Source organism: Carassius gibelio, chromosome B2 (genome assembly GCF_023724105.1).
Source record: "Carassius gibelio isolate Cgi1373 ecotype wild population from Czech Republic chromosome B2, carGib1.2-hapl.c, whole genome shotgun sequence".
NCBI classification, from domain to species: Eukaryota; Metazoa; Chordata; class Actinopteri; order Cypriniformes; family Cyprinidae; genus Carassius; species Carassius gibelio.
The window spans coordinates 17,005,779-17,028,383 of NC_068397.1; the positions used below are offsets into that span (position 1 = coordinate 17,005,779).

General features: G+C 37.1%; 3 protein-coding genes and 4 non-coding genes across 9 annotated transcripts; 6 read left to right on the top strand and 1 right to left on the bottom strand.

The window, feature by feature from the left end:
- The first annotated feature begins 54 nt into the window (after positions 1-54).
- Positions 55-11,741, top strand: hectd3 (HECT domain containing 3). The gene is made up of 21 exons (XM_052549375.1): positions 55-1,523; positions 1,775-1,935; positions 2,683-2,775; positions 3,109-3,244; positions 3,348-3,466; positions 3,944-4,057; positions 6,226-6,308; positions 6,404-6,569; positions 6,660-6,741; positions 6,975-7,157; positions 7,769-7,821; positions 7,961-8,025; positions 8,102-8,205; positions 8,295-8,408; positions 8,501-8,590; positions 10,245-10,451; positions 10,599-10,728; positions 11,002-11,076; positions 11,177-11,258; positions 11,344-11,415; positions 11,515-11,741. Exons 1-21 carry the CDS (start codon positions 1,194-1,196, stop codon positions 11,597-11,599), a joined length of 2,544 nt encoding a protein of 847 aa, XP_052405335.1. The 5' UTR covers positions 55-1,193; the 3' UTR covers positions 11,600-11,741.
- A 2,557-nt stretch (positions 11,742-14,298) lies between these two features.
- On the top strand, positions 14,299-16,715 carry rps8a (ribosomal protein S8a). The gene is made up of 6 exons (XM_052549219.1): positions 14,299-14,358; positions 15,257-15,363; positions 15,588-15,687; positions 15,867-16,042; positions 16,247-16,376; positions 16,558-16,715. Exons 1-6 carry the CDS (start codon positions 14,355-14,357, stop codon positions 16,665-16,667), a joined length of 627 nt encoding a protein of 208 aa, XP_052405179.1. The 5' UTR covers positions 14,299-14,354; the 3' UTR covers positions 16,668-16,715.
- Positions 15,412-15,517, top strand: LOC127951715 (small nucleolar RNA SNORD46). Its single transcript, XR_008152715.1, has one exon. It is a non-coding gene; the product is annotated as a small nucleolar RNA SNORD46 (small nucleolar RNA).
- On the top strand, positions 15,728-15,798 carry LOC127951714 (small nucleolar RNA SNORD38). The gene has a single exon (XR_008152714.1). It is a non-coding gene; the product is annotated as a small nucleolar RNA SNORD38 (small nucleolar RNA).
- LOC127951713 (small nucleolar RNA SNORD38) lies at positions 16,092-16,161 on the top strand. The gene has a single exon (XR_008152713.1). It is a non-coding gene; the product is annotated as a small nucleolar RNA SNORD38 (small nucleolar RNA).
- A 159-nt stretch (positions 16,716-16,874) lies between the features above and the next one.
- On the top strand, positions 16,875-16,975 carry LOC127951720 (small nucleolar RNA SNORA47). Its single transcript, XR_008152720.1, has one exon. It is a non-coding gene; the product is annotated as a small nucleolar RNA SNORA47 (small nucleolar RNA).
- An 826-nt stretch (positions 16,976-17,801) lies between these two features.
- On the bottom strand, positions 17,802-21,895 carry best4 (bestrophin 4). 3 transcript variants are annotated; one of them, XM_052549216.1, is made up of 10 exons: positions 21,840-21,895; positions 21,588-21,748; positions 21,146-21,240; positions 20,821-21,054; positions 19,637-19,791; positions 19,476-19,553; positions 19,243-19,398; positions 19,081-19,161; positions 18,842-18,978; positions 17,802-18,223 (listed from the first exon to the last, which is right to left on the bottom strand). In XM_052549216.1, exons 2-10 carry the CDS (start codon positions 21,737-21,739, stop codon positions 17,932-17,934), a joined length of 1,380 nt encoding a protein of 459 aa, XP_052405176.1. In that variant the 5' UTR covers positions 21,740-21,748; positions 21,840-21,895; the 3' UTR covers positions 17,802-17,931. The 3 variants fall into 3 exon arrangements, with proteins under 3 accessions (XP_052405176.1, XP_052405177.1, XP_052405178.1); XM_052549217.1 differs by having other exon boundaries at positions 21,588-21,759; positions 21,840-21,873; XM_052549218.1 differs by lacking the exon at positions 19,243-19,398.
- Between the last annotated feature and the right edge of the window lie 710 nt (positions 21,896-22,605).

Genomic DNA, 22,605 nt, shown 5'->3' on the forward strand with positions numbered 1-22,605 from the left:
GTTGACCATCCGGGGACTTCTGACATACTCTTTTCAATATACTATGCTTTGCGACACACTAATCCTAATCTCGCGTATCATTTAGGATGAATAGTATGGACATTGGGGACCCAGGTAATGTGTCGCTTACATTACAAGATCACGTGGCGATTATGTCAAACAGGTTTGAAAATGTAGCGTCTGTGACTGTAACACTTAAGCCCCTTTCACACTGCCATTCCGGCATATACAGGGGTAAAGTGTTCCTGTAAGATCAGTGGTCTGTAATAGCTCGAGACAGGCTCGAATCACGTTGCTGACCTGCTCATAATTAACGAGCTTCGTCGACCGAAACGAGCACCGATTTGGGCACGATCCGGGGTATTTGTCGCAGACTGTGGAAATCAGTCCACGACAGCAATATCCAGCCAAAACCTGTAGTGTAAACCTCTCTTAAAATAGTGATCAGTTCTGTAATCTTTCAGGTAACGTAACGTAAACAGAGTACTGAGAGAAACGTGTAACAGAAACAATTACTTATTTACAAAATGTGAACAGCCATATGTTTAATTTAAGTTTATATTCGTTCAATTTTAATACCTGCTTGAAATAATCCTTAAAACAAAACTCGCTCACGCTAATGATTTCTGTTCCACTCGCCTGTGCCTGTGGCCCCGCCCACTATGGGGATCCCGATTAATATTCAAGTAAGCGCCACCCAGTGGAACCAAACATTTCGCGGTTTCAGGAACTGAATTGTAACACCGGCTGCACAAAAGTTTGTGTGAACAAAAATGTTCACTGCAAACTCATAAAAACATTATAAACTGTTATGAAATGATGAACCAAATGTAGTTTAGGCTCAAATTCTCAGTTCTACGCGCAAGTCCGGGAAACCGGGATCCTAATGAATATTAATGTATGCCCCGCCCAGTGAAACAGAAAATCTCGAAACACCTGTTGAGATACATAGCTGTCTTGACAGATGCCAGTATCCGTGAGAAAGCTCTCGCGGGAGAAACTATGCTCAACTGTATCTAGACCTTTGTCGTTAAGGTCCGTGTATTACACTGGATCTCAATAAAAGCGGAGACACCGGGAAAGAAAGGGAAAGTGAGAGTAATGCTCGCTGACCCACGAACTGCTCAGTGTTGTTGTTGATGACACATCATCAGGAAGCTCTCGGCTAGCGCACTCTCAAACTTGAGGAGGAGATGTCTCCAGACGACACCCCTCACATCCTCCTGGGGAGGATACGGTTTTTAAACAAGTGCATTGAATGTTTCCGAGAAAGTGAAGCTCTGCCGGAGTCCCTGTGTTACGTGCCGAAAGAGGTTTGCTACAAAATATGTAAGGACTCGTCGTCGGGCTCAACAGCTTTCATCTCAGGAGGCAAAAGTGTGGTGTCGGTGTGGGAAAGCCCACATCAGGTTCCACACAAGAAATTATCCAAGTATAACATCGAGCCCAAAAAAGGCACCTGTATACGGACAACAGGGGAAGAGTACTGCAACAGCCACGGCCTGTGGGTCAAAATAAGCAAGGTATTTACTATTGTATGGGCTATTTTCGGGAACTGGTGTCTGAGGGTACTTTGACTTAAATGCTGTATCATTATTGCTCTCTGAATACACAGGACTTCCTGGTCTGTGACGTCACTGAGTGTTTTGTGTGCGTGTGTGTGTGTGTATGTGGCTCTCAGAAATTTTCCACTCTTCTGATCAATGGACATTCAAATGTGAGTCAGCCTGTTTTGTTTGTCACTGTGGTTGTTTGATTGTTCTGTCCATCCCAGGAGCAGCTGGAGGAGTATTGTGCTGGTGTGGACATACAGGAGGGCTGGGTCCTGTTGTGTAAACACACTGAAGGTGGAGACAGGCTTGTGCCGGTGGAATCTCCTGACACTGTCAGCCGCCAGCAGCAGCTATTTGGTTATGACCATAGGGCGTGTAGCAGGTTTGTTTCACTAATGGCCAATTCACTGATCTATGATGTACATAACATCAGTTTATTGAAATATAAAATTGTGATCAACATATTGGGAGCCAAACGTTCAAAAGTCTGTGGTCTTTTTTAATTATTTTTTATTCAGTAAGGATTGAACAAATGATCAATAGTGGCATTAAAGACACTTATGATCTTACTTAAGACTTCTGTTTCAAATGAATGCTATTCTTTTTAACTTTCAAATGGAAAAGGATCATGGTTTCTATGAAAATATGTAACCGTTTTCAATATCGATAATATATATATATATATATATATATATATATATATATATATATATATAAATTGCACTCCCAATATGGCGTAGAAAATATGTTAAAATAGATTACAGCTGTTTTTAAATCTAATAATATTTGACATCTTTACTGTTTTACTCAATTTTTTATCGATTGGTTAATACAGGCTTGGTGAGCATAGAAGGCTTTAAAAAAAAAAAAACTATAGACCACAAATATTTAAACATTATTATTTGCTTTATTATAGCAGACAATGGTTTTGCAGTCTTTGGTAGCACCTCAATTTTAAATATAATCTGCCACTGAAATATAAAAGGGCGGTCTGACATGTTCAGCTTAGTACTTGAATTCCCAGTCTGTGTGAAATGTATATTCAGAAGAGATTAAACTGTCGATTGTAAATAACTGTATGCTGACAATTCAGTGAATGTAGCAACATTATTCCTGAATGCTTCTGTAGGTGGGAGCAGGTGGTGGATGTGGAAAACTCCTTGCACGTGGGTGCCAAACCCAAGGTGGCAGAGCCGGACGAGGACGCTGTGCGCAAACTGAGGTGAGTGGATCCTCTGGCACACAAATGTAAAGGAAAAAAATCTGCATGTTTGCACCACATGGCTTTTGATTGGTAAACAAGAGTCAAACTTATATAATCTTATATTAAGATGCAGTTGTGTAAGTGATAATGGTAATAACAAAATATTATTCCAAACTAAGTTTATTTCTTTTTATGAGGTGTTTTTGTTCTTGAAAGAAAATGTAAAATATGCTTCTCATAGCAATGCACTTTTTTAATGAATGAATGAATAAGATATTTTAAAAAAAATGTCCATGATGTTATTGACCCAGATCTGCCTGATCCTGATTGTATGCAAACTATGTCTTCCAGGTATGTTCCTCCTTCATGGACGTTTGAATGTGATGAGGACCTAGTACACTACTTCTATGACCACATTGGGAAAGAAGAGGAAAACCTTAGCAGCGTGAAGCAATGCTTGACCAACATTGATGTGTCTTCTAGTTCGGTATGTGAGGGCTTAGTATTATTCTACATTATACTGAAGAGCAGAGAGCCAGGAACATATCAGGTGTTCTAGAATAGTAAGTGTGTTTTTCTGTTTGATTGAGGACCCCAATGCTGGCGCAAGCTGCCTGACCGATGGAGACACTGAGACCTTCTGGGAGAGCGATGGCTCGCAGACACAGCACTGGATCCGGCTACACATGAAGAGAGGCTATGTGGTCAAGTAAGGGCAGCTCTTCTGCTAGTCACCTTTGAAATCAGAACTGATCATTTACATTAACATTTACATTTTATCCAAAGTGACTTACAAATGAGGACAATGGAAGCAATCAAAATAAACAAAAGAGCAATGATACGCAAGTGCTAGAACAAGTCTCAGTTAGCTTAAATGCAGTACACATAGCAAGGGCTTTTAAATAATATAATAAATAAAAAGAAAACCGATAGAATAGAAAAAGAATAAAGCAAGCTAGTGTTAGATGTCTTTTCTTTTTTTTTATTGTATAATAAATGAAAAGAAAACCGATAGCATACAAAAAGATTAGAAAGCTGGTTAGATGTTAATTTTAATTTCAAACCTTATGGTTTTTTTTTTTTTTTTTTTTTGCTAATTAGACTGCGGAAAGCAGTGCCAGATTTCATTCAGATTAAAAAAGCTGATTGGGAACAAAACAAATGATTTTATTTTCTCTTCATTTAGCAAACTGATATTAACAGTGGACTCAACAGATTATAACTACATGCCCAAACGAGTGACTGTATATGGTGGAGAGGAAGATAATCTCAAGAAATACAGTGATGTGCCAATAGATGAGTAAGTAAATTTTTATTTTTATTATTATTTAAAGCCTTACAAACATTTTTGTGCAATATTTTGTTTGCAAAGTGTGCTTGGGATATTTTATTTTAAAATACATGTCACAATGATATGTTGTTATCTAGCGTGATAACATTCATGATGCAAGTGTGGTTTAAAAGTCTATAAAAGCCCAGTTAAGGCCATTAGTCATCTGGAGTAGTCCGGTACGGTATATTCAGCAAGATGGATTGAAATTAGTCTCAGCCTCAGATGTCACGCCCATGGACCGTTGGCTAAACTTCTGATGCATAAGGGACACATATGGAAACATTTCAGGATTGTCGAAGTGATCATTGGATTGGTTGAATTATACAGGATTTCCGGGAGACGTGTGTAGCATTCTTTATCGTTTCACCTGTAACAAAGATATGTGATGGCAAACCCCCTTATGAAAGAAGAAAGACATAACGTTACAACTGTGAGGATGAGCAATTATCAGGATCAACTAAATGCTGGATTTTAAAAGTTTGTGGCGTAGAATCTTTAAAATATTTCAGAGAATTTTACACACTGGTCTGTTATTGTGGCGACTTTTCCACGCCTCAAGACGTGACGCTGAATGAAATGAACTGTGGTTTTTGACGTGTAATGCCTTGGCCAAGGAAAGCTGCCATGGATTTCAGACCTTCAGTCGTCAGTCTAAAGGTCTGGCTATGCGAGACTAGATTGAAATAGAAAGAGTCTCCATTATCTCCCCTTATTGCTGATAACAAGCTAAGAAGTAGAATGATTGAGGAAACAAACCCATGGATCAATTTATTATAAAATATTTAGCATCAAGCAAAGAAAATGGGTTGTTTGGAAGATGCATCAAAAATATTAAGATTGTGTGCCTTTTGATACTGATTTTATCCCAAACAGAATAGATGACCAATTTCAAATCTAGGCTAAGATGTGTAATAATTTCAAATGATTACACATTTTTCAACAAGGACAAAATCCTAGTAAAGAAGTAATTACAAAAAAATGATCACCAAAATGTTTGAGAGAGAAAAAAAAAAACAGTTGACATTACATTAAGCCTAATCTTACTTAAAACTTTGATGACAGAAATTAAGTATTTAAGAAAAATAACCATTTCATTTTAGAGTACAACTGAAAAATTTCACTACTAGTATTTAAGTTTAAATTTTTGTTTACAGATGTTAAAATATGAAATGTCCATAAAAACATGAAACAAGCGCTGCTGTGTTTTGTTGCAGAAAATGCATTCATGATCCTCCAGTGTTTGTCGGTGAGAACGGAGCACAATCCGACATTTTTTTTAGAAAAGCATAAGAAGCAAAGCAGAACTATCTAAAACCGTTTGGATATTAAAATAATTGTGAAATTGGTAAAAAATTATAAGTGTCTCGTTTTAAATAAACAAACAAAAACAAAAAAACTGGATGACATTAAGTTCAGGCAGAAATTTATTTTTGCAATGGTTAAATGTTCAGCAATATCTTCAAAAGATTTCTGAACTTTGGCAAATTTTCTCTAAATTGAGATGATACATCAAGGAAATATTGCGCACTTTTGTAAATTTTGTTATGTGGAAATGTTTAAATCTTGTAGTGTTTCAATTAACCCTGCGTTTGTGCCCTGCTCACCCTGTACGTGTGAAATGATTCATCGGGAAATCGCGAAGCGCTACATAGGATTCGGTCGAGAATGTATCCAAATAAGTGTGTTTTTGAATGTGAGGAAAAGTTTATTGCGTTCAGCTTTCCAAAGGACCCAGCGTTACACGAACAGTGGATGCAGTTTGTTTTTCCGGGGCAGCAGTGGAGTGTAGCAAGTGCGTTTGTTTGTTCTCGTCATTTCAGTGACGGCACGCCTCCAGGAGCTTGGCTTTTTCCGGAGAGAATCGGAAAGCTGTATTTTTCTTTTAGAAATATGATAAAATGAAATACTTTTTTGGAGATATGAAGGATGCAGTACTACTCTGTAGGTATTCAAGATTAACATGAGATTAGGTGAAACTATGTATGTTACGTACCCTTTAATGTGTACATGTATGCGTTTTTATTCTTTCTTTCTGAGAAATGATGTCCTGATCTCTGCATATATTTTCCCTTTGAAAAAAAAAGAGAGACCGAGATTCTGAATATTGCAACACTATGGCTTTATTTCTATCACAGCAACTTAATTGGAGATGTTTGTGTTCTGGAGGACATGACATCATATTTGCCTGTCATAGAGATAAGGATTGAGGAATTCAGAGGTAAGATTCATGCGCTGTCATCTGAAAGGGAAAGCCAGACTCCTGACCAGTCATACTGATTTATGTTTATTTTCTGTAATTATATTTTGCTGTAGATGAGGGAACGGATGTACGGATCAGGGGTCTAAAGATAAAATCATCTTGCGAGCGTAACTTGGGCCTGAATGCAGACATATTCCAGTCTCTCAAATTAGTGCGCTTCCCGAGGTTGGAGGGCACACCCCCTGATGTCCTCTATCGCCGCGTCTTAGTCATTCAGAGGTAATGCCCAGCAATATGTGGCTTAATAAGCCTTATATGTGAGCTTTTATCAGCTCTCTTTGTTTTTTTGTTTTTTTTCTGCATCTGTAGGTTCATCACACTCCTGGACGGTCTGTTGCCTCATATTGTGCCTGCATGGGACTACAGCCTTGGAACATTCAACCAGATCAAAGTTAGTACTCTTGTCTACAGCAAATTTCTCTTGTGCCATTCTCTACACCTTCAGTAAATAGTTTGTGTATATGTGTACATATTGTTCTTCATCTTTCACATCAGTTATTAAAATTATCAATGTGGAATTTGTACTATCTGCCCCACCTCTTCCCTTGTCTTCCATTGCTATCAGTAATTTATGTGCCAAACCGTTTTTTTTTTTTGTTTCCTCAAATGTTGTGCTGCTCTTAGAGCATAAAGCAGTTCCTGCTGTTGTCCAAGCGTCGCTCTGCCCTCATCTCCCAGTGCCTGAAGGACTCTGAGACCACTAAGCCTAACTTCCTGCCCCGCCTTTACATCAACCGTCACCTTGCCATGGAGCACCGTGACAATCCCACTCTGGACCCCACATGTAAAAATGCTGTCTTCACTCAGGTAGTCCACGAAACAAGTGTCAATACGATTACTAAATCCATTGTTCTGTGGTTACATGAAACACACTGTACTGTTCAAAAGTTGGTGTCACAATTCACAAAGTTTTGTTTTTTTAAGAAATAAAGGCTGTATTGTTCAGCAAGAACAAAATAAATAGAACAGAAGTGGTAGTGAAGACATTTTAAATATTACTAAAGTAATATTAAATATTTCAAATAAATGCTGTTTTTTCTCTATTCATCATAAAATCCTGAAAAATTTCCCCCAAAATATTAAGCAGCTCTTTCAACTCTTTTCAACATCGTTGATAATAGGAAATGTTTCTTGACCAGTATATTACAATCATATCATAAAGGATCATGTGACACTTGACTGGAGTAATCACTGCTGAATATTCAGCTTTTTCATCAGGAATAAATAACATTTTATATATATTTAATAATATACTTTAAGTTATTTAAAATTATAATAATATTTCACAATATTACTGTTTTTACTGTATTGTTTAACATAAATACAGCCATGGTGAGCCTAAGACATTTTTAAAAACCTTTTGAAAATGCTCTCGACCACAAACATTTGAAGGAAGTGAATATTCTTTGTTTATGCAGGTGTATGAGGGTCTGAAGCCATCTGACAAGTATGAAAAGACTCTGGACTACAGGTAGTTTTTTATAATTCCAGGAGTTGTTTTATAGTACTTGCTGTTTTTAAATAGTCAAAAAGCGTAATAACAACATTAGTTATGATTGATACTATTACTTTATTATACTTATACACAAATATTTTTCTCTTTCTCACAGGTGGCCAGGACGACATGACCAATGGTGGGAGTGTAAATTCATTTCAGAAGGCATCATCGATCAAGGTCATAAAGAGATACACAATAATTCTCATGTCTGCAATAAAACACCGTATCCTCACCTGAGATTTCTGTCTTATAGGTGGTGGTTTTCGAGACAGCCTGGCAGACATGTCTGAAGAGCTTTGTCCCAGCTCCTCCGAGTGCCCCATTCCACTTCCTTTCTTCACACGAACTTCTAACCAGGTAACAACTAACTTGACTTCACTCTAATGTAATCGACAAGGTAGTTATTAGCTTGTCATTATATATTTATTAAACTGTTTTTGGATCAGGGAGCTGGAGAGGCCAGAGACTTCTATGTACCAAATCCTTCATGCCGAGAATTCCTCAAGTTTGAGAGGATTGGGCAACTAATGGGTGCCGCTCTTCGCGGAAAAGACTTTCTGGTGAGTGCTGGTCTTTTGTGTAATTGCATTGGGATTTTTGTGTTAATTGAACGGTCTGTAGTGAATGAGATTTCATAATATTTATTCTTTAGGTTCTGGCTTTACCAGGGCTGGTGTGGAAGCAGCTGATTGGAGAAGCAGTCAGCTGGACTAAAGACTTTCCTGCAGTAGATGCTGTGCTGGTAAGAAGCCCAAACATCTCCCCCTCAGTCCAGTCTGTGCATCTAGGTGCTGACTAGTCCTTGGTCAGAGAGGAACTGGTCATTCTATTGAGCCTGGTTTCTCCAAAGGTTTTTTTTCCCTCTATTTCTGTCACCTAATGGAGTTTGGGTTCTTTGGGTTGTTTAGTTAGGGATTAAAAGACAATTATTAGTGATGCACATTGTATGCATATTATCTTTCATATTAAATATATCTATTATATTTATATCGGAATCGGCCGATAATGGCTTTAAATGTAAATATCGGCATTTGCTGATATGAAAAATTATGCTGATGTCTTGCTGGTAAGAGAAACCCAAAAACCCGGAAGCGAGTAAGCATTTTGTCACTTCCTGTTCCATCATCCCTGAGTCAATGGATCTTTTGAATGGGAGATTGGTCAAATTCCTTGAAATAAGGTCCGTGGTTCACACAAGTTCAAGATACTTTAAAGTCATCACGCCCGACAGTTTATCAATTTACAGTATTTTTTCAATCGTAGTACAATTTATTGTACAATTAATTGTAGAATAACCACTTAATATGTAGCCACATTTTATATAGTTGTTTTTTGCTTTGCCTCAAAATGCAGCACAAGTCTTCAGATGGAAGATGCTCGTTTTAACGCTTTCCTTCTGATGTATCCCAGCGGAGACTCTAGGTTTGCACCATAATGTAAACTCATATTACGATTCTATTTAATGTGTAAACATCACATTTACCAGCTTAGTGATGGTGAAAGTGAAACTTTAACGAGGCGTAGTGCTTTAGGCCACATTAAAATTCAATGTTTAGTATTTAGTATTTCACAGGCTTGTCTAAATGTGATGCAGCACATCTTAAGTCAGCTATTAGTTAAAGTAACTTTAATAACTAAAGTAACTTTAGTTATTGTGCATTACTTATTGTTTTCTTTGAAACAGTTGTATCTGCTAATTCCAGGTCTTTCTGAAGATCTCCACAAGTGGTCCTTGGCTCTTAGAAAACTCTTCTGATAGTTTTTTTTTTTTTCACTGGTCTGTCAGAAATATTTCGAGCAGCACCTGGTCATGTCCGGTTAATTGTGAGATAATGTTCTTTCCACTTCCGGATTATGTCCTCAACAGTGTTTACTGGAACATTCAGAAGTTTAGAAATCCTTCTATAACTAATGCCATCAGTATGTTTTGCAACAGTAAGGTTGCTCTTAGCTTTTACCCATCATGAAATGTTTCTTCTATCTTTTTATAGACCATCTGTTGGGACTAAACCAGCAAATATTAATTTCCACTGACTAAGAGCAGGATTGCTTTCTAATTACTGATAGATTTCCGCTGGTGTCTTGGTTTTCAATGCCTTTTTGCTTATAATTTCTGCACAGGAGAGACTTGGTTTTGTTTCTAAATGAAAGGAAATATGTCTGTATCCGTATCGGCCAAAATAAGTCTAAAAATATTGGCACATCGGCAAAAGTCCAACATTGTGCATCCCTAACAATTATTATACGGTTGAATTATCAATTTGACTGCTCTGACACTATAAGATGAGAGCAAAACTTGAACTTCAGTAGAGCTGCTTTATACCTGAATCAAAATTATTTTTACTGAACGGAGAACTAAATGTGACTTGATTTAACCAACAAACATGATTCCTTAGGTGAAGTTGTTGGAGGCTATGGAGCATATGGACAAGGACACATTTGATTTTAAGTTTGGCCAGGAGTTGGTGTACACCACACTCCTGAGTGACGGGCGGATGGTGGAGCTGATCCCAGGAGGCAGTGGAGTGGTGGTCCGATATGAAGACCGCATGGAGTACATACGCCTGGTACAGAAATCCAGACTTGAAGAGAGTAGTGAACAGGTAAGATTACATTACAAAGTATATTGAGACTATTACAAATGGTATCAACAGAAAAATGTTTTTTTATTTTTATTTTTTTACAAAGCATATAGTTATTTTATTTTTTGATCAGTCTGTAAAATTCTGTGCTGTGTTTCTGCACCACAGATTGCTGCCATGAAGGGAGGACTGGTGAAAGTAGTGCCACAAGCTGTGCTTGATCTCCTGACATGGCAGGAAGTGGAGAAGAAAGTGTGTGGAGACCCAGAGATCTCAGTGGAGGCCATTAAACGCCTCAGTGAGTCATACAGCAGCTGACATGAGCATTAAATAATTGATATTCTCTGCCTCAGCATCAATTCTTCAAGGCACTGAACCGAATAGTGGATGAAACTGAAAATATTACAGCTCTGGAAAGCAGTCATTCTCAACTTGTTTTACTTTAGGTCCCAAATATTAATTGGATTTCAAGTGGCAGATTACCAAAATTGTGTGTTTTGCTAGGATTTTTTTTTTCAGTGTTTGCTAATGGAATGCAATGTAATGTAATGCTTTTTTTCCTTTCTATCAGCACGCTTTGAAGACTTGGAACAAACGGATGTCAGAGTGCAGTACTTCTGGGAAGCCCTGATGAACTTCACCAATGGTTAGTTAGGATCCTTTGTCTACATGAAACGACTGTTTCTAGTCATTTGCAAAAGAAAGTACTTCATTTTCCTTTTTTGATTTATTTACATATTTACCAGAGGATCGCAGCAGGTTTTTGAGGTTTGTGACTGGGAGAAGTCGTCTTCCTGCTCCGATTTATGTCTTCCCAGACAAACAAGGGTGAGTTATGGAGAAAATAACACTGAGACCACATTCATTTAGGATGTGGTCTGAATAAGCATTGAACCAATGCATTTTTGTTTAGATCTGAAACCACAGATGCACTTCCTCAATCTTCCACATGTTCCAGCACCCTTTATCTACCCAAATACTCAAGGTCTGTTTATGTAATATAATATTTTTGTGAGCAGTTAGTCTTTCCTAATGCTTAATAACTCATTAAAATGTCCCTTTCTTACTGCTTTGTAATCCGCAGTGCTAAAGTTTGTGAAGAGAAGCTTCGCTATGCTGCATATAACTGTGTGGCCATCGATACAGACATGAGCCCTTGGGAGGAGTGACCAGATTTTGCCATGTTTACAAATTTTACACACTGGGATTACAGCATAAATTAATTGTAGCCTTCAGCACTGTGCAGATGACCATGCCTACACTATTGCCAATTACATCTGTACAGTATAAATAAATATGTTATAAACAATACCTGGTTTGCAATTCTTTCAAGCTTATAAATCAATTAACTAGTGGTTAATAAACAGAACTGCTTGTGTCTTGCGGAAGAACATCGTAGCCGGAACTACTTCTCTCTGTTTATGTCTATGAAGAATCACAACGGTACTGGGTTACTCCGCCGCGGTACCCACGGAGCAATCTAAAATAGTCCGAATATAAACACTTATTATATGTGCACCCTAGTGATTCAGGACAAGCTAAAAACACGGTTTGGAAAATGGATTCATGGTGTACTCGCTTATTATATACATTTTTTTACATTTTGAACACAAACAAAGTTACGGACCGCAGCTCTGATTGGTTGTTTCTTATCCGGAGCGGATGAATTTCAGTCATGGCCCAATTGAAAGGTTGTGAGTTCAATTACCGGGCCAGCAGGAATTGTGGGTGGGGGGAGTGCATGTACAGTGCTCTCTCCACTTTCAATACCACGACTTAGATGCCCTTGAGCAAGGCATTGAACCCCCAACTGCTCCCCGGGCGCCGCAGCATAAATGGCTGCCCACTGCTCCGGGTGTGTGTGTGTGTGTGTGTGTTCACTGCTCTGTGTGTGCGCACTTCGGATGGGTTAAATGCAGAGCACAAATTCTGAGTATGGGTCACCATACTTGGCTGAAGGACACGTCACTTTCACTTTCAAATGGCAATAGGACCACTGGGAGGAGCCAGAGGAGCTTGATTTTTTCACAGATTATCTGTCTCATATTCTACTGTCAGGACATAATGACAGGTTTAACAAATATGTAAAAAATATATTTTTACAAAAGTTACATACTGCAGCTTTAAGTCTGAGATCGCTCAGGACAATTTCTTATTACAGGTTGTTAATAAAAATACAAAAATGAAATAATTAAATATTTGAAATAACTTAAGATATTTAAAAGGAAAAAAAAATCTAATACAAATCAAGAGCATGTTATCACACCTTACATAAAAAACATTAGCAATAAAGGGCAAAATAAAATAAAAAATTACCCTTTTGTTGGTTTACTTTTTTTAACAAATAAAACAACCAACAGTGCACCTAAAGGAAATTATTTATTGTTAGTTTTATTTTTTGTTTAAAATGCTTCCCAACTGCATTCCTCAAGTCCATCTCTGTTGCTGCCAGGAAGTTGGTTCATCACAGCATCTGCCAAATAAAAATAAAAAAAGCACAAGAAAAGCTATTTGACATTATTTTACTTTAATTGTGACAGTCATTCTTATGTTACATTAGAATCTGTATAAAACCTTAATATATAATACAGATCAAGGTGGTTAACAATTTCGGACAAAGTTTAACATTTCAAAATGACCAGTAAAGAAATTATTTTTTTTACATTTCTGATTTGCATTGTAATTTATTGAGTATTAACACCACAGTGTTTGATTAATGTTGCATGCTTTGTAGGCTTTCCCCTTTCAAGCATCATTCAGACACTGTCTTTGAGGTTTCTTCCTTCAATTCTGCACAACTCTGACAGCTGAATAACACATGCTAATGCTAAGTGTTTACCGACATTAAACATTGATGCCCATTGACCTGCAAGTTTTCCATCACTAACTCTTTAAAACTCCAGCAGTTTAAGTTTTTTCCTTTTAGTGCCCCCCAAAATCTGTCTCTGCCTCCAAAATTGTCTGCACAACTGACCTCATAACAACACAGTGATAGCTGCTGTAACTACAAAGTAGCCCAGTACGCACATTAACCTCAAAAGAACATGGAATAATAAATTCACCCCTACCATTTATTATATTGTTTTCTGTTTCAACTGTTGCACATTGCACATCTGAGCTATTTCCACTATATTAATACTCCTGCAAACCTTTTATAGTTGATAAATTTATGTTGCAATTTTAAATTATTTTACTATCAAATTGGAGATTTCAAAATAAATGTTATTGTAAAATGACAAAAAATATTCTATTCAGTTAGCTCATGCTCTCTCTGTATCTAACAAGCCAAATTCAGTATAATTCAAATAAATGATGGACTTTGTTAAAGATGAGAGCTGTAGTAAAGAAATGTTGTACATTGTTCATGGCCTTATTGTTATGAGCAACATCAAAGAAGACTTTCTGGTAAAATTTCATATACACAAAACTAAGTAGGCTATACCTGAGAGTGAAGTTTTGTGTATTTTACGAATGTCTACAAAATGATTAGAAAAAAAAAAGCAAACAAACAAAAAACAATCCGATAAAATGTCTTGCCATTATAGAAGAATATGATTTAAAAGCTCCTGCCCTTTTCTGTTATGCACCTAAATCAACTGTTGCAAAAATATATTCTTGTTGCAAAGTTTGTTTTGTACAAAATGTTCAATAAAAATAAATAAAACAACAATAAAACAATTAATTATTATTAATTATTAATTTAGTCGATGCTTTAAATCGATTTACAGTACACTTACTACTCTATACTAGAAAACACAAACACTGGAAAAGCTCGGCATTATAAACTACTAAACGCGTGGTGGCAATGAAGTGTTTTGCCTCTGAGCAAGAAGAACTACTCTCTCGCGGTATTCTCGCGATATGTGGTTTCTTGAAACCCGCCCATGAGCCTTTGCGAGCCCTCTTTCTAGCCGGCGCCTGAGAATGGGTACGTGTTTTTAGATTCTGGTCGCTGGAACAATCCGTCTTCATCTGCTTTATCCAGTTATGCTGTTAATTAAACTCACTCAGTGCTATATCACAAAGATAGATTTCAAGCAATATAGTAACAAATTGGACGATTCGATGTCTTTAAAAACGTTTTTACGAGAAGAGATGGGGAAAGTGGCTGGAGATGTTGCTCAAGATGGCTGCGCGCACGGGGTACTATACTCTCAAACAGTGTTAAGATTACTAAAAAGGCTAGTAGATGTACTCCGAGATGTGTACAATACGGATTTATTTGTAGATATATTATTTTGTGGTTGAGAAGTGTAATTTGGATAAGAATCTAGTAAGCACCCGAGGCTAAACGGGTAGTAGAGTATCTCGACCACTGGAGGCTGCATGGCCAGCTAACGAGCTCAATATTAGCATTGGATAACGTTAGCTTGTAAATGTTTTCCAACATCGTTTGCTTCATATTTCTCGACGCAGACTATTTCAACTAACTTTGCCAATGTGTTGTTTGACCTAATAACGTCTACATTGTTAGCTTATTGCTAATGTAATCTTTTAAAAACAATTCCTTTTTACTATTCTTAATCGCTCCACTCCTGGATGATTCTCTTACATAATGTACTAAAGGTTAGTTTTTAGGGAAGATGACTGAGGTTTGTGTTCTTTCAGTGAGGAAGTTGTACATGTGTGCAACAACATGAGGGCAAGTAAATAATGTTTGGTTAAATGTATGCGCTTGAGTGTGCATGATGAATCCAATTGCGGAACCCAAATTCCCATGCGGATAAACACCTTGGAGAACTGAACACTCAAGTATGCGGTGAAAACATTTGACTTGCATACATTCACACTGGTTTCTAATGCACCTCGATCTGTTTACACTAAAGGTATCTCAAGGGACAACTGGCACAAACGCCGCAAGACTGGTGGCAAACGCAAGCCCGTCCACAAGAAAAGGAAATATGAGCTCGGGCGTCCTCCCGCAAACACCAAGGTAAATCTAACTTGAATGCATCTAAGTCATCAGAAACCTTTTTGCGACAATGTGGGTGATGAAAACACGTCCTTAGGTTGGTCATTTTTGGCCGTTTTGGTCGAAACCTTTGACCTCCCAATGTTAGGATTAGTCATAGTTACACTGACACATGGCCGAGCTCAAAATATATCTTCATTGGTGTGTCACATTATATAAACTAATATTTATGACTCTCTCTATAGATTGGACCTCGCCGCATCCACACAGTAAGAGTACGTGGTGGAAACAAGAAATACCGTGCCCTGAGGCTCGACGTGGGCAACTTCTCATGGGGCTCAGAATGTACGTTTCTGAAATGTTTTGTGCTACTTATGTGTAGCTCTTTCAATGATGATAAATCTGTCCAGTTCTGCTACTGAATGTGCTTGATGGATATAATTTAGTTTTCTGAGAAAGACACAATTCAACCTGATCTTTATTGCATTTAATTGGATGTTTCATTAGAGGTGGTTTTATTTCAGGCTGTACCCGTAAGACCAGGATCATTGATGTAGTCTACAATGCCTCTAACAATGAGCTGGTGAGAACCAAGACCCTGGTGAAGAACTGCATTGTCCTTGTGGACAGCACTCCTTACAGACAGTGGTATGAGTCTCACTACGCTCTTCCACTTGGCAGGAAGAAGGGTGCCAAGCTGGTGAGTTCAGTCAGTTTTCTTTCAATCGTTTGGTCTTTTAATAGTGGTCTTTCTTTGATGATAACATTGTCCAGTTCTGCTACTGAATGAAAGTGATGCAGTTTAAGACTCTGAGGAAGGCTTATAACTTACAACTTTGTCAATACCGAAAACATGCACCGTGATCATGAATATGGCTAATAAATCATTTGTTGGAAAAACCAGACCCCTGAGGAAGAGGAAATCTTGAACAAGAAGAGGTCCAAAAAGGTCCAAAAGAAGTTTGATGAGCGCAGAAAGAAGAGCAAGATCAGTCCTCTGTTGGAGGAGCAGTTCCTGCAGGGGAAGCTTCTTGGTAAGTCATGTTACACAGGGTCTTAATGTGACATTGATGTGATCGTGATGAAACTTTAACCAGTTCTGCTACTGACACAATAGTGCTGAAGTTATACCATTTCTGATAACCACTGAAATGCTGCCTACAGTGACACTGCTCTTCAGTTTGTGTTCTTAATCTACGGTTTTGTGTTTCTCAGCCTGCATTGCCTCCAGACCAGGACAGTGTGGCAGGGCTGATGGCTATGTCCTTGAGGGCAAAGAACTGGAGTTTTACCTGAGGAAGATTAAAGCCAAGAAAGGCAAATAAATGTACAGCTCTCTTTGATACAACCATTAAAGAAAATACCCCAACTCATGTCTTTGCTGTTCTCATTTTGTACAACACCGTGTTCAGTTGTTTTGCAAAAAGCTTTTGATTAGAAAGTTGGATTAGCTGAAAAGAGACTTAATGACATCTTGCAGTAATTGTTTCTGGTGTGCACTGGTTGTTTTCTATGGTGCACATTTTATTGAAAGGAGGATTGAGAAAGTTAAGCAGCTGCATTTGTTCTGCATTAACTGGTTATAACCTCCCAGAGAAAAAAAAAAAACAAGTGCTAAACTGCTTTACATTTTCTGTATGAAGTAGTCATTGCAATACTTGTGTACATTTAAATCAATTGCACATCACTGCATGTATTATTTTACAGGTTTTATTTTGAAGGGTAAACCATGGAAAGTAATGGCTTCAAAATAAATGAAAATCCCCAAAACTCTGTAATAACTACAAAGTATCTATAGTCTTTGGTTTATGTGGTTTGAAGGAATTGGTTATCAAGTATGATTAAATCAATAACCGCATTCTATAGTTTAATATCAACTTATGTTTTAACATTTGAAGCTGTGTAAACGAATGAGGTAAATGGAACAAGAGTATATTTGCAAATGAACAGATTAATGTTGTTCATTCTTTGCTGGATGAGTCAAGTATACTATTTACCTTTATTTAGTTAACTTGAAAGTAAACTTAACTGAAAGGAAAAAAATATTTCGTTTTCCTGACAGAAAAACTGATTATTTAGCTATCATTCCTCAGTCTTCACAATATATATATAGAAATCATTCTAATATGCTGATTTCCTGCTCAAGGAACATTTCTTATCTATAATGTCAACAGTTTTGCAGGTCTTTATTTTTGTGGAAACATTGATGTTTTTTTTTTTTTAAAGATTCTTTAAAAGAACAACATTAAAAATTCTCAATTTATTGGTAACTATTTTAAGGTGTCCTTGTTGCATGTTACAAGTACTTACTATTATAAGAAATAAATTATGCATAAAACCCTAATCCTAACCAGATAGTAAGTTGTTTCGTTAATTTTACTCCATACTAAAAATCTATAAATGCACAGTAACAAGGACACTTTAAAATAAAGGTGTCACATGAACAATTTGATGCATCTTTAATGAATAAAACAATTTTGAAAGCGTAAGCAGTGATGAGGGTTCAAATATTGCAGAAAATATCCTCTCATCCTTGACTGTCCCTAAAAAAAATAGTAAAGCAAACCCTGACTGGGGAGTTACATTTATCTATGGCTCTTGGTTTGCTTGTCCCGTAGTTTCAGGTGACCCCAAGAGTTTATCATGGCAGATGTGTTGAATAGCCATGTGTTGTTGCTGCAGTGGTGATGGGACGCTGCTCTTGGATGACTGTTCAAGCCTCGAGCTCTCGTCCTTACATTTAGATCTGCAGCAAAGACATAACTGTTGCATGCTCTTGTTCTTCTGCTTTTTTATTTTGTGTGTAGTTGGCCACACGTTGATGGCAAGCATTTGAGTCTTGGGGGTTGGTAAATGTTCCTCGTCATCATCCTCAAGTATCCTAATAAATACAGAATACCAATGTCAATAATTAATGAATAGTTCAAAATCTAAGAATAGTTCTGCCTGAAAATTACAATTCTGTCATTAATTACTCACCCACATTTTGTTCCAAACCCATGAGTCCTTCGTTCATCTTTGCAACACAAATTAAGATAATTTTTTATCAAACCTGAGAGATGTGTTGCTGTCTACGGAGGGATAAAAAGTTCTTGGATTTCATCAAATAGATCTTAATTTGTGTTCCAAAGATGAACAAAGGTCTTATGGTTTTAGAAGGACATGAAGGTTAATAATTAATGACAGAATTTCTATTTTGGGGTTAATTAACCTTTCAAGAGAGTAAATCACAACTTACAAGTTTCAAATCTCAGTTTCCTCATTAAGGAAATCATTAAGTAATTGTATTTGATAACAGATAACATTTGCAGTTAAACATATATAATCATATACTGAATACTTGGCCCATACGTTAGCTTATTTGTTAAAGTTAAGTTACCAGCCATCTTACATGACTGGGATAATGATATAGCCTACGGTCTATTGAATGTTGGTGTTATTATTATTACATATCTTTTTTGGTTGAATTATGGATAGGTGTTACAGTCTGTCATTGTACCTCATGTCATGTGTGGAACCCATGAAGACAGGCTTCATAGTAGCTGAAGGATATGAAAGACCCTTATCCACCCAGTATTTGTCCTTCTCAAGGAGAGGAAGATTTTGATGCATGTCATCTACAGCTAGCATGGAAACCTAGATTAAATGAAAAGCATTGCCACAAGTTGTTATGATACAACATGTGCTTCCTTAGAAATAGATTTAGTTATCGATTCATGAGTGTACTGATTTACTAACCTGAATGTTGCGATCTATGAGTTGGTTGGTCTCAAAATCATCGTCATCTTCTCCGAATGGGTTGATAATAAGTTCCCCTACCTTTAAGAACATGTTTACCCTTCATTATAGAGAAATCAAACCAATTATGTACAAAATATGCTCTTATACTAGCAATCACACCTTTAACCAACCAGCGTAAAAGAAGAACTCAAGTAGAGTGAAAATGGGGACATAAAGATCCAGATGAATTTTGTCTTCATCGGGTTTTTCTGGTTTTACAAACTGCCTCCCAATTAGGCAGAACATAAAAAAGGAGTACACAGCCACAGTCACTACCTGCATCCAAACAGAAGTGAGATGAGCAGAAGTTCATATGGTGAGCTATACCCATGAAAAATCTAGATGAGCTTCACCTGTGTGTACACCAAGGGAATGCTGATCCAGTCATAGTGGAAGAGCATGCTGCATTTTGATCTATAGTTATTCAGCTCCTGACAAAGAGGAAGAAAGGAAGGAATTATTGCATGTGGTTTTATGGCACACATGCATCATCTTGACATGTTTAAACACTTACATCCATGAGCAGTCGCAAAGCTATGTCATCTTTCACACGCCCTTCTTTCCTCGCTTGTGATGCCAGATTTGCAAACCATGCAAGTGGCATCCAGTATTTGTTGAAGTCAGAGTACAGATGGTTTAGTTTTTTAAGCTCGTCTGTGGTCATGAATCCTGCAAGTAATAATGATACGTCAATTAAATGCTTTCCAGAGTGTAATTCTGACAAATTCACTGATTTTGAATAAGACAATGACATGCTTTGATAGATATATTCTTCGCAATCAAGTTAATCTGAATGGCTCATAACAGTGGCTCAGTATTTCCTGCTCCACTTCACCTCCAAGTCAAAAGAATTCATATTTTTCCTTAGTCTGCATTTAATGTAATGGCGAAAAATGTCTATTTATTGAGTTTTCCTTGCAAAAACATACATGACCAGAGTAGTCTGATTTACAAATGAATGATTCTTATCAACTGATTTGTTTTTAGTGAATCAAAAACATACCACACAACTAGATTAGTCCGCTATCACAATTAAAAGATTCTTATGAGCCACTTCATAGTGACCAGACTCGGCAGATTCACAAATACCACCAAAGAACCTTATCCTAATGTTCCCCTTTGGGGAATCAAATAAGAGCATTCTGGGAAATGTTCTCCAAACTAAAAGGGTTTTTTGGATTATTGTAAAGAAGACTTGCCTGGCTAGCCAACAGAGAACATTATATACATGGTTTCATAACGTTCTGAGTGACTTGTGAGCCTGTTATTAAAAAAAACACCAGTAGTCTGCTTCAGTCACAGGATAATATGAGGTAAAGTTCTCCTACAAATGGCTCTCATGGGCCAGTTCTTTTTAGTGAATCAGAAACATACTTTCCTAAAGGAGGACTGACTCAGGATCAGATGTCTCTTATGGGCTGGTTCTTTTAGTGAATATATCATAAATCCAAATTAGGTTTTGAATTAAATACATCATAACAGCTAATGAATGATTGTCCAACTCACTGAACTGCAAGTTATAGCTACTTTCTGTGCCAGTATGAAGCAGGTTTTGTGTAATTAACATTACCAAAATAATAGCAATTCTGTAGAAAACAATGCAAAGGTTCCATACTTTATTAGAGATTTGTTAAAAGCCTTGGAAATTAATCCAGTTCTTCTATTCCTCCCAAACATTTTCAGATGTGAAGTTCTCACCTGCCTCCACAATGTCCTCCAGAGCTGGGAATCTCTTGCGTACTCGTGTACTGATGGAGCGCAGGATGAGGACCGACGACAGGTTTGCATATCTCATCAGAGTTCTCCTCAGAAGACGGCCTCTTTCATCTGTACCATGGACATTTCCAGAAACGACCATCATCAGGTTATCTGGCAGGGGAAAGCTTGTATACTGACCCCACCAACGCTGAAACGCCTGGGTGACATAGAACCCTAACCAGCAGCACAGACAAGTTTCAGTTAGTACAAGCAACCCAGAGAGTTAGTAATAGCATGTTGCTATGGTAAGAACATTCATTCTCACCAAGAACAAATGACATAGGGATGAGTTTAGCAAACTTGTTGCAATGGCGTGCTAGTCGCTCAAACACCTCTTGTTGTTCGTTATTGAGGACACACCTGTAAGATGCAACATGGATTGATTTTCTATTATGAAGGGACAACTGTTCTTCATGTGTGCACTTAAATAACCAAGGCCATATCTATGTCTATCAAACTGTTATTTAAAAAGAAATCTTTTTAAATATCAGAACTCTAAATAGAAAACCAATTAGTTTTCTAACTAACCTTAAAACTTGGCCTTTCAGTATAAACTATATTGGCATAAAAAAAAAGTGGCATCTTCTTATGACTTGGCACTCAAAACATTGCTCGCTTATAGTTTGCTGTGGATAAAAATCTGAATAAAAAAGCGTGAAATTGTAAAAAGAAAATGTGAATTTTTAATGTTTTTAATGTCATGATACCTGTATAGAATACTGATGAAGCCGTACAGTAAACAGAAGACCAGGAACTCTCTGTATAGAAGCTTGTAAATGCTTCCTTTCCATCGGAAGAGTAACTTTGTGAAGCCTCCAAACTTAGCATTGGCCACCTTGAGCGTGTAGGAGACCGTCATGGTGGAATACTAGAAAACCACTCAAAGAATTAAGAATTAAGTTTGCACAATTCTGTGACACATTTGTCAAATAGAATAGACTTTTAATTGTTGTTCTTACCTTAGTGCTTCAACCTTGTCTTCTCTTAGAGAGAAAACACACCTCTTGTTTTCTCCTTTATATATCTGTCTTTAACGTGGAGCTATCAATCCATCCTGTGATTTATAGTTTGGGAACCCAGTTTAAAAAAAACATGTTCATGGTCAATGTCAGTTTCACACAGGTCTCATCGTTATGAATGATTACTGTGTGCTATAGTTATAATTTATGACAAGGTATTTATCACTTGACTGTGCATTTTGCAAATTGTCTTTTAAGTTCTTTGTTTAAAATAATAATAATAAAAAACTATTTTTCTCTTTTTGCAGTGATTCCCTAACCATTTTTGGTTCCCCAGAGAACCTTTAGTGAACAGTTCTTAAAAGAACCACTTTTGATCCTAGTGTGAAAAATGATTTTGTGTAATGGAAAGGTTCCACGGATGGTAAAGGTTCTTCATGGAACCATAGATGCCACTAAAAATAACCTTTATTTTTAAGAGTGTGATGCATGTTAATATGAATATTAAATAACAACAAGCATTAAAAGGATTTAGGAATTATAAGATACAGCATATGCAATAAAACATGAATTTCACGAAGGCCATAATTAATTATAATAGTAGATGATATCAAGTGCAAACATAGTTACATAACTGGTAAATAGCTATGTTATAAATCCTCTTCGAAATCACAGGCATAAACCATTCACATGTGAATTTCTCATTGACAAAAAACCCCAAAACAAGTCATTTTACAACTAGAGATGCATTATATCCAACCAAACA